This window comes from Ambystoma mexicanum, chromosome 4q (genome assembly GCF_040938575.1).
Source record: "Ambystoma mexicanum isolate Mex_15411 chromosome 4q, UKY_AmexF1_1, whole genome shotgun sequence".
Lineage (NCBI taxonomy): Eukaryota > Metazoa > Chordata > Amphibia > Caudata > Ambystomatidae > Ambystoma > Ambystoma mexicanum.
The window spans coordinates 446,585,701-446,598,024 of NC_090928.1; the positions used below are offsets into that span (position 1 = coordinate 446,585,701).

The following is a 12,324-nucleotide window of genomic DNA, read 5'->3' on the forward strand; positions in this document are numbered from 1 at the left end:
AGTACTGACTGTCTTAAGGTGTCATGATGCCTACCTCCAAGGTGCCAGACAAGACCCAGCTACCCCAGAGGCAGACATGTCTTCAAGGGAAGTCACAACAGCCTCAAGTAGGGGCTCTTTGGACTAAGTCCTGGCGCCTGGAACTACTTTGGAGGCTATTTAAGCCACGCCCAAGCAGCAACTCACGCTTCGCGTTGTTCTGCATCTAGCAGCTGGACGCTCACCGTGTTTTCTCCTGCATTCTGTCTTCTGCCACTCCTGCCAGCATCCTGGAACACCTGCAAAGAGAGAAGAGAAGAGAAAAGGGGTAAAGAAGAGTACTTACCTGCTAAATCCGCATTCCGGATCACATCTCGCCGACGGTCCTGAAAAGGAAGACATCCATTTAAAAGCACATCGCATAGATCGCTGCAGCGCCGTATCTCACTCACCTGTACAAGGTACCACCACGTTCTACGGCGACATCTGGACTCGCAGCCACATCACCGCGCCTAGGGAGAAAAAGACAAGAATAAAGGTGAGAGGGGAAAGAAAACAAGGAAACCTTAATTTCCATTACAAAGCTTACCTGTTGGGTTATTCCAACTTCATTTCGGGTCGGTGCCGCATCCTGGCATTTCTGGACCCCGGCCCCTAAGGGGAAAAAGAGACATCAGCGTAAGTGGGCGCATGAAAAGACATTACCCAAACGCCCATTAAAGACTTACCTGATTTCTTCTGGATTGACCTTCGTTTCAGGTCGGTGCCGCATCCAGGCATTTCCGGACCCCGGCCCCTATGGGGGAAAAAAGACATCAGCGTTAGTGAGCGCATTGATACAAGGACTCTGAGAGAACTCTCATCAAGCTCACCAGAGTCTCATTCTTCGGTTCCACAGCTCTTCTCGGAATAGTTTCCGCACCTGAAAAAGACACAACGAACAATTATTATTGCGGAATCATACTCATTAACAGAATCCTTACGGTACTATACCGGGAAAACAAAACTTGAACCCTCTACAATCAAAATCCCAGTGAAGTAACTGGGCATATGAGGCTTCTAATCTCCTCCTTCCTGTATCTGTACAGGGTAGGTCCACTTGGGCTATGTTGGCTTCCTAAGCCGTTATGAAGGGTATCCCAGTGGGGGATATCTGTGGGGACGACACATGGACTTGCCTGGGACTATCTCCCACTTTAAATTGTATGTCAGTCTTCCAAGACAGTCTTGTGGGTCAGCAATTTTGTCTTGGGTAACTGAACAAAATGTTGTCATTAAACTCTGATTTGTTGCATATGTGTAGGTGCCTCTCTGTGACATGCAATTCTACCCTGCCACTACTCGGTATGTCCTCAATATATAATGACTGGGACAAGGAAGAGGAACAACAAAGTGATTTTCTGATCACTTGCAGGTAATCCCATGTCTTTGAGTTCTCCTCTTCCTTCTCCCTGGAATTTCAACCCCCTCACCCTGGGGGTAATTGGGAAGTTTTACTTCTTGGCAATTGGGCATGACAGGGATTCGTGGAGGAGGCCTCTATACCCTCCCTGCATGAGAAGCAGGATGGAGAGCTCAACCTTTCAAACCCTAAGGTGAGACTTCACGTGGGGGTTGCAGGAGGGTTTCGTAGACGGGTGAGAAGGGAGCGGGAGGCTTATACTTTCTCCCGCAGATTGTAAATACTCCCTTTTCACATACAGAAAGATATTCCTGCGAGCCAGACAAGCCAGATTCGAAGGTCCGGTCCAGTCCATCTTCCGGGTCCTGCGCTTCACCATAGAAGAAGCAACAACACTCCAAACCAGACCTGCGCCTCCGTGGGAGTCAGGTGAGCGTAACATAAGGGCATGTCAGTTTCCCCATAAGAATTGAGCGAAAGCCCATGACAGGGATTCGTGGAGGAGGCCTCTATACCCTCCCTGCCTCAGGGGAGGGGACAAGGCCACCCCAATCAGGGTGCTTATTGAAGGGAAACTGCTGGAGGTTTCTGTCTTGAAGAGAAAGACACTGAGTAGTGGGATTATTGGTAAGTAATGAGCACTTTAGCGCACGTGAGTAGAAAACGCATTAGCATCTTCATTTTTGGGTTGTGGGTGCTAATCAAAGGTTTTCTGCTTAGGTGGAAACAGGGTGCAGGGGGCCCGGAGAGTCCGAGGGAACAGTGATGGAGAGAACAGATCTCAGGCTGCTCGGCCACAGGCTTTCACCGGTTAGAAGTGGTCTGCATTTAAAACAACCGGACTGGTGGCTATGCCAATAGCTAATGCTAACTAATCCGTTTTTGAGCAGCTGTTTTGAAAGGACACAAATATGTTGGGCCCATGCCCAAAATCCTCCCCAATAATGGTAGTCTAGAAAGCATGAATTTGTAATTTATGATGTCAGAAACAACACAGACATTCAACAGAACAAGGAGAGAACTGGCTCCATTAGTCACCTTTTGGAATTCTCCAGATCTGTTTCCAGGTAACACTGATAAAAAGACAATGCTACTTAGAAAACAGTGTACCACTTCAGCTTTTCTGACATCAACAAGTATTTAACTAGATAGATGTCTACATTGCTTATTAAAGATATTGCTCAGCATTCAAGTCCTAGTAAATACTTTACAATTGGCAGAACAAATATATTTCTATGAGAGGGACCAGGAGATTCAGCTATACTTTAGTCCCTTACACATGTACTATTGCATCTATCTCCACACCCCTGTGCAGATCTGCATTTGCACAGTTCTATACAAGTATTGTGTGGGTTAAAAATACTGGTAGCCCAAAAGACTACATTCAACACTTTAGGATTGGAAAGTAAACCTTAATCAAAGTTGGATGAATGCGTGTCATACTTCTGCTTCTCCTAGCAAATATCAGTATAAATACATATTTGAGAACTAAGAGGTGCTGGATAAAAGGTTCATAAACACATCTGTAGCACATACAGGATCTCAACAAGGCTAATCAAAATTGTAGACACAGATTTTTTAAACATTTCGTTGGAATGAACAAGACCCCTCACTCCAGAAGGTATGCCCATGGTTAATTAACACATGGATTTAGAGGCTACCTAATTCATATCTTGACTTCATTCATTTAGGTTTTATTAAGCTACTCACTTGTTTGCATCTTGAACAGGTCAACCAATTAATGGACCCCCATAAACGCCAGTATACATCTCTCCAAGATTTTAGCTCTGCATAAAGGCCGGATAAATAATCATGCACATCCCATGTTTTATCCCTGAGAAAAAAACAATATACATTATTGGCTCGTCACCACAGAATATCGACTTATGGTGCGCTAATGTGTCATTCTGAGTATCAAGAAGAGAAAACGAAAAGAAAACAAAATGCACTCACTGCAGGCTATGCCAATCATTACTGTGGAATGCTAGTGTCCTTACACATATACCTGCCAATGCCATTTCAACCAACATTAAGTTTGAGGGTCAGCATCCCCTGATGGCAGAGTAAGCAACCCCAGAAATGTAGCAGTAAAGCAGAGGAGAGCCAAAAAACATCCCGCAGACTCATTTACGATCATAGATGAATGAGCTATTTATTCCATTACCAACTCCCAGCCACGTATTATAACATTTAAACTTTTCTTAGAATAAAAGCCAAAGTAAAAATGGATGTGATAGTTAAATATTTCCTGGTCAAGAAGTTGGCTCGGAAATCTGGGCATTTTACAAGTGGTGTGGAAGGGGATGTGATATCATAATTGTTCATCCTAGTGCCCTCCCTCTCAGTAGCACGGTCTTATTTTCTTTCGAATGTAAGGGTGTAGAAGTAGGAGACCGACACAGTCAGCATGCTTTTGGCTATAGACTTTTATTAGAGAGCAAATACAAGAGAAAACCCTATCTGACACATGTTCTAAGAGGGGTTTCCCTGACTCAACTAATACTACGGAAACTGTCAGGATGTCAGCTAAAGCAGAGTCCACCGTCATGTGTCCAAAACCTATTTCCAGGCCTTACACTTTAAACTCAACTAAGAAAGAGAGGTGGTCTTCTTGGTCCAGAAGAGTGCTCCCTTCTTCTGGACGACAGTCCAAAGTTCAGCTCTGGATGATGCAAACAAAATGTTCTTTTCAAGGATACAAATCAAAAGTCTCCTTGAGTTGGGGTTACAGCAAGGCATGTAGAGCAAAGGTCTCGTATTTGTACAGTGTTTAGGGGGATGACTCTCTCCCCCTGACCTTTCTCAGGTTTCTCAGTGTTTTTCCCAATGCCAGGACAAGTGTCTTTCTTCTCCTGGCCTTTATCAGGCCATTCACAATGGCAAGAGAAGGAACCCCTCCTCTTGGCTCCATTTGTAATGTTCATCAACACCAAGGGTTATGTCTCCCTTCACCTGGCCTTTCTCAACCTCTTCACATTGCCAAAATAATTACTCCCGTCTCTTGGCTTCTTTCACAATGTTTATTATCACCAGGGGATATGTCTCCCTTGCCCTGTCCTTTCTCAAACTCTTCACAGTGCCACAGTGTTCACATCCCACCTGGTTCACTACTCTGCCATGTACTGTGACTATGATGGTTTTGGAGGCAGTTTGTTATTGCGTGTGGGTCCCAGACCGTTCTTAGCTCTTTTCTTACAAATTATACCCGGTTCACTATCCTGCCAGATATTCCTTTTGTCATATCGCAGACCCTTCTTATTGGTTTCTTTCTCTTGGGTCCCAGACCCATTTGATGTCAGTTTCTTTATTTCTTGGGTCCGAGACCCCTTTGATATTGGTTTCTTTCTCTCCGGGTACCAGACCTTATATGTGGTTTCTCTGTCTTTCGGGGGCCCCTACAACCGTTCCGGCCTTCTCACCCTCTTCTGTGTGTTTTCAATTGTCTGCTGGCTTTGGCTCCCCTCTACGCCATCTTCCGATCACTCCAGGCATTGCGGTGACTCTGCAGTGGTTCCTTTAGGCTCTGTGGCCCCATCCGATTTTTCTAGGGACTGCGGCGGCTCTACAGCAGCTCCCTGCTGGTGGGCTGATCGGCCCAGGCGGTTTCCTTGCTCCAGTCTTTTCACCAGGAGGTTGCTCCGCCTCGCATCTCCCGCTCCAGCTTTTCCACAGCAGATCTTCCGGGGACACCTCTCCAAACGGGTATCTTTCCCGCCCTCTGCTGCTTCTTCCTTCCTCGCACGGCATTTGATTCTTTCGGTTCCTCCAGGGAGGGCCTCTCTCTCTCTCTGTGTTTGAATTTCCCTCTTCTATTTCAGCTGTGTCTTCGCCGATAGGAAGTCTATAATGACTAGGCCATTCAGTATGGTTTATAGAGGAACTCTTTATGCTTCTGCACTTCTTTCTCGTCTCAGTACTGATCCCGACTCAGTGAGTCAGCTGGTTTCTTCCTCATTTCAGTACAAAAGGGATATAGGGCCCTTGAGCAGTCCACACTCTTCCATGTCCCAGTACTTCCAACCTTACTGGTTTTAAGAAAACAGATAGGAGTCGGAGCAGAGTGGGAACAGTTGACTGCAGGATACACTGTGCATGCACTTTTGGAGTCTGCCCACACTGCCTAATGACAGCATGTGAAACGAGGGAGGAGGGTCCTATATCTACCCGACCCTGCGCTGAGTGCAGTGGAGTCGGAGCAGAGTGGGAGCAGTTGACTGCAGTTAGCTGCGGCTAGCAACAGCAGGAGACACTCACTGAGTGAATCTGCTTATTAATTGCTCTTAGCGTGTTTAACTTCGGAAACTATCTCCTAAATATATTCAATAGGCGACCTTGCTTGAAATCATGCCACTGACACTAAGAAGCAAATTGGTAACTGGGGCCAATGCTGAGACAATGCTGATAATCAGCCTACATTGCCGGCAGTTTATAGAGCTGAGAACGACCAGCATTTTGACCAGTGTTTGAACCCTCCTGTTTTGGCATCCACAAGTTTGAGCCCTTTAACCCTAGGCCCTGTGTGACCCCAGATAGCAGTAGGGGAAAATGGGTCTTCTTTTAAAACGGGGCTGTTGGTCTCTCTTAAACCTATGCAAGCAGAAAGGCACCGGGGAAACAATTTCTGTACCTTAAAACATGGGTTCTAAAATTACTGCATATTTCACCAAAACAGTGACTGATATCCAACAAACAGACTCAAATAGACTGCCATCTGACGAGATGCTTATCAAAGCCGGTCAGCCCCATTGAAGTCTGGATAATAGAATGGACACAGCATATCAGCTATTTGAGGAAACAAACGTTACATTACCTGACAGAGCACTGCAAACATCATGCTTTGAAGAAGATTCTGGGCAAGATGAGGTGGGAAACACAGGAGGCCCTTTGGAATTAAACCCACAAATAACTGTTGTATCGGGGATGTCCGTTAACAACAACTTGGTCAAAACGGCATCTCCCCTAAGAAAGCCGGGAGGATAGCTCAGGGGCAACGCGCTAGCCTTGGAAGCAAGATGACGTGGAGCAACACAGGTTTGATGCCCGGGCCCATGCTTAGAAACCTCTGCGTATTAAGCACGTTATAAATAACCAATTACAAATTACAAGTCAGAGCGTAAAACGAGAGAGCACCAAATATCGCTCTAGGCCTTCCATATCCTTTATCCCGACACTGTCAAACTCCTCCTCCTCTACAGAGCATTCTACACCTGTCTTGAGACTGGCATATCGGGCCGCTCGCCCCCAGGATGACGTACTAGCAACTACTCCTTCTTTCCAGCTAGCCTTGACTATGATAATTAAGCTACATTACCCATTAAATGGACAAATAAATGAGCAAGTTACCTGCCGTTAATATTAAATAGTAAAATGATCTATATAGAAGGCTATATTACAGGTATGAAAGATCATAATGCTTCTATTAACCAAGCTTATCGGAGCAGATTCCCATTCAGATATCAACCATGGCCGCAGTAGCCCCGTAAAAAAATCTGCCAACGCGAGAAGGCTTAGGATCCAATTGTATTAAAAAAAAAAAAGATCCCATAGGCCTCAAAGCTGTAAAACGGAAATACGGTCTCAGGTTGAAGAGGTTGAGATGATGCCTGAGGAATCGATATTGAATCAGACAGAGCTGCCGGACTCTCCAAATGGGGAAGAATTACATCTAAGTGCAAACAGCCTTCTTAATTCCTTTTCAAATACAATTGAAGTGGGAAATGACGACCAGTGGATATATCCCCTTTTTCAACCCTTGGAAAGAGCAAAGCCCAGATGAAGAAAAAGAAAAGGAGCTTGCCCATAAAATATATATATATATATATATATATATATATATATATATATATATATATATATATATATATATATATATATATATGCCTCTAGTATTGTGTTGAATGAAGGCTTGCAGTAATGTTTGCAAGCTTTAACTACTGTGGTGCATGCATATAGAGAAGCTCCTATAAGAAACTAAGGAAGATCTAAACAAACACGTCAAAAAGGTTCATGCAATAAGATGACGACACAGGTCCTAGAGATAGTTCAAAAAATGAAATCTCAGTTGATCTGGAATTGTTGAATTTAACAACTGATTCAGACGACGGCCTGGCAGATCGGCCTGGGCCTGAGTCAGCTACAGATCCAACCCAGGCTTGATGCCAACATATGGGGAAACACTAACAAAAAATAACGTTCTAAGAATGGCAGCACCACAAAGGGATGAAGAGCATCTGGTCCCAACCTTTTACACATTGGAAAAACAAAGAAACGTATTGAAGCAGTCTAAGGAGAATTAATCATTGTATAAACGTATTGAAGAGGGCTTGCAATCAAGTCACATCCAATCAGACACATGTTTAATATCAGAACGCTTACTGCTCTGCAAGAATGATCCCATAATGAATAGATCAATACGGCTGATACACTCAAGAGACATAGTGCAAGTGAAGTTGTGGTCGGAAAAGGTTTTGGTCGAAGTGTTTCTACACATTCCATCGAACATAATCAGAACTATCATCTTGGAAAGTGCCGTCCAATGGGCTTTGATTGATATGAGGTTGATAAGAATGTTTACCTAAAGTATCAAGAGCCCTTGGTTGTAGATTGTACATCTAATCCTATGGTGTATCATCTGTTGCGAATAACCTGCTCAGCCAATAACCACAAGGGCAGAAAGGTACAAGACCCAATAACTATAGGCCCAGTCAGAGAGATGGAACAAAATTGGTCTTTGCTGGCAGGAGCATTGGCTAGGGAAGACAATCACAACTAACTAGCTATTTTAAGGAGGTCAGTAGCCATCAAGCTGGGGTTCTGGAATACAAGGGGTTTTTCTCATCTATTTGGGGCAAAGTTGGAGGTCCTCTGTGATTGTGATTTAGTGGTTCTTCAGGAAACTTGACTTTCAAATAGGCCCGACATGTATTAATGCTTCACAGTTCCGGAATGGAGATCACCCTTTTACCCAAGCAGTTAAAATAACTTGTGATGACAGATCTTATTTGGGTTTGGGCCAATTTACATTATTGAATCTATATTGGAACCCAGCTGCTATGGCTGCCAAAGAATTTTCAGATGCGGTGGCCGAGCTAGTTAACGAAAGTCTGTCCGATCCGTCCATAATGGGGATAATAATTTGCAATGATTTGAATATCACCTGCATACAACTAGACAGCCAATATCTAACCCAATTTAAAAAATCAGGATAGCATCCGGAAGAGGGGTCATAAATGGAACGACCTAATGGACTCTAGGGAGATGTGTATGTTAAATGGTGCACTCATGGGGGACATTCGACTGCGGCCAACATGGTCCAGATCCAACCAACAAAAGACCATAGATCATGTCTATGTTTCTGGATCCATATTGGAATACGCTGGGTGTCTGAAAGTGTACCTAGATAATGCTTTTAGTGATCATAACACACTAAAAGTAACTTTGAATTTTCTGACTACTCAATATTCTATAAAAACATACAACTCAAAAAACGAGATTAATAGGGGCAGCAACAGAATAATCTGGATGGAAGCATCAGTAAATACATTAAATCAGAAGATGGAGGCTCACATAACTAAACCTACACTAGAGGGACAGTAGCGGAAGGACGGCTATATACAGATTCTAAATTCATTTGTCCAAAAAGGGGGATATGGTGAAAAACCAACATACAGACATAAGCATGCGCTTGGCCCCTTGTTACAAAAGAAACACAGAGGGAAAAAAGCTGAGGCTTATGTTTAGGAATTGGATCAGAGGGTATAGATCCCATTTACTCCAGAAGGACTCCGAAGCTATGCTCAGAACCTTGGCATCCAAGAACTCAGTGGAGCTCTGGAAATTATTAAAATCACGTGACACTCCCCAGTTAGCTTGGCATATAAACTCCATTGCAGAATATGTTTGGATTAGCCATTTTACTAACATCTTTAAACCTATATCAGTGACTGACATATTGGAGGAGACCCAGGAAAAAAAGATATCGCTCTTAATAGTGGACAAGGAGGATATCCTATCTCTCATATTTAAAAGCAACGGGTCGAGGGACCTGGGAATGGACGGTTTATAGAACACTATATTAAAGAAACACCCATATTCAGATGTATTATTGAGACTCCAGTAATACCATCCTCATGGCAAACCACAATAATAATCCTGATATTTAAAAAGGAGATTGATACCCTCCAACTACCGACCAATCAAATTGCTAGATGTGCCGGGAAAATCGCCACCCTGGTTTTAGCTAAATTGAAAGAGTGGATATCTACCTCGGGGTGGATTGACAGAAATCAATCAGGGTTTGGAAGTGGGGTGGGAACGGCCCTGAATGGATTCTTGTTAAACTACCTAAAGAAGCAAGCCAGGAAACAGTGTTCCCATCTACCTCGCCTTCACTGATTTCGCTGTCGCATTTGACAGCATAGATAGGAATCGCCTATAGTCCAAATTGAGGAAATGGGGTTGCCCTGTGGGCCTGTTAGACATCATAATACAAATACATACTAACACCTCCTTCCATATCCGATTGGATCAACAAGGGAAATTGTCAGAGAAAATCTCGACATTCAGAGCATTAAAGCAGGGGTGTATATTGGCCCCTGCTTTGTTATATCTGTTAGTCTCTGAATAAGGTGAAACTATGACAAACGCTAGCGCTAAATCCCCCTGCCCCCCCAGAATAGCAGGCCAAGGCATTCATTGGTTATTCTATGCATATGACTTGACCCTACTTGATAAAACCACCATCAGACTTCAAAGGGCTCAGATACCTGCAGGTGAGGAGCGCTTTATGAATAAACAAAGAAACAAACAAAGGTCATTAAACAACCTGCACTCTTATGCTACAGCTAATGAATTAGCGATTAATGCCAGCAAATCAAACATAATGGTGTTAAAATCTGGTTGTTCTCGCAAAGAAGTCAGATTCACCAGGTCTGTGTCAGACTTGGTACTGCTAAGAGTGGACCTATATCGATATTTGGGTTTTAATTTCAACAATGATGGGAGTGAATGAAAGAATATAGAACTTTTGGGTCTAAAAGTTAATTCACTATCAGCTCAAGGGATACCGATCTTAAAACAAAATTGTTAAATGTACCTTATTGCCAGCATATAAATTGTACAAGCTGAAGGTTGTTCCTATAGTAGTATATTGGACTGAAACCTGTGGGCCTCATCACAAGTCTGGCGGTAACCCTCAAAAGCGGCTATCACAGCCAGCACTATTGCAGCCAGCACCAATACAGCCGGTGCTATTATAGCCGCCTACATGAGGTGCAAACACAGCCGCATCACAAGTTCATCCTCATCAGTATTAGTACAGAAAACTGGAGCAAACTCCGCCGAAATCATGGCGCAATTACCTCCAGAATCCAGCTGGAGGTAAATGGACACAAGAGGCAGAAATCAAGGCACAGGTGCAACAACTCCGTTCCAAATGGCTATATAAGGCACACCCCATCCCCAAACACTGTTTTCCACACCATGCTGCATTTAGCCACTGTCAGCTGTGACAGGCAGTTGCTCATGCTGCGTCTGGAAGCAGAGTGGCAGGAGGAGCAGGCCAGGGCACAGGGAGCACGGGGCAGGTTGTTAGGGGGGGAGGAGAGAAGGAGAAGAGCACAAGCAAGGCGTCCACCCATCCCCAGGGACAGGCCCTCACCCTGGACCCACACTGACACAGAGTTGGTGGCTCTGTACCACATCAACAGGAATACCATTAATGAGATGACAAAACATAAGGACATACGGAGCAGGATAAACATTCGTACAGCTGTGCCAGCACTGCTCAAGCAAGTGTCAATATTACAATTCCTAGGTACTAGCACATTCCAGCACTCCATGGCCATGATGCACGGCTGGCGCAGCCCACATTCTGTGCAGTTCTTGCCCAGTTGCTGGATGCCCTCCTGTGGCATGTGCAACACCACATCGCATTGCCCACCACCCCTGACCAGGTCAATGCCATGAAGGCAAGTTCTATGCCAATTGGAGCCCTGGACTGCACCCTGGTTGCGTTGGTGGCCCCCAGGCCCACGAAGCAGTGTACCGAAATCTCAAGCACTACCACTCCCTCAATGTGCAGGTGACATGCGACCCCAACCTCATCACTCACTGCTGCACCTGCTACTCAGGTTCCACCCACGACCCCATGGTCTTACGGAACAGCACACTGCCAGGATACATGGAGGCACAGAGGATAACAGACCTGGATAGTGGGTGAGTATAACTGCCAGCACCTATGCATTGTCCAGCACCTGACTAAATTGGGGGCGGGGGATGTGAATAATGACACAAAGCATGGCATGACAAGTAAATGCAAAACCACTACCCGGCCAGCTCCCGCACCGATGACAGGGTACAGACCAGGGAGCATGCACATGTTGAAAAAACCTGGACGGACATGCAGATGACCACATAGAGCAGCAATTTGTTCCACACACATGACTATAAATACCACAACGCATCATGCATAATCAAAAGCAATAACAAAGGTCCACATTGCAGCACACAACAGCATCACTGCCAGTGCAGCACCCATGTACACCAACCCTGCAATGCTGACCCACTGCCCCCAGAAGCATAGGGAATGCCAACAGGCAACCTAGCAAGCCACATGCACGAGAGCAATACCCAGTCACAAGACAGCCACCAGGTACATATGTCACCGACAGACACATCACGCTGCATCTTCTGCAACGTAAAAGGGTGCATGTGATGCCAATACAATGCATGATACCAGTGACACAGCATGCACAGTCATTGTACGGGCACATGCCATTGGATGAAGCCCCATATGCATGCACATGATGACCATTGCCATGATGCTGTGTAAGTCCACCCTGGCTAATGTCTGTGCCTCTCCCTATGCAGGTGACTCCAGAAACCTGCAGCTGCCTTGGCTAATGACCCCTGTGTGTGATCCACGAACACCGCACAACCTAGCC

The 12,324-nt window shown here is 44.9% G+C and overlaps 1 protein-coding gene across 4 annotated transcripts in view; it reads right to left on the reverse strand.

The window, feature by feature from the left end:
- The window catches only part of SANBR (SANT and BTB domain regulator of CSR), a 1,021,507-nt gene that overhangs the window by 568,978 nt on the left and 440,205 nt on the right, over positions 1–12,324 (reverse strand). For all 4 annotated transcript variants that reach the window (XM_069608017.1, XM_069608018.1, XM_069608020.1 and 1 more), the window contains one exon: positions 3,092–3,215. In XM_069608017.1, coding sequence (XP_069464118.1) covers positions 3,092–3,215 — 124 coding nt within the window. The remainder of the gene's footprint in view (positions 1–3,091; positions 3,216–12,324) is intronic.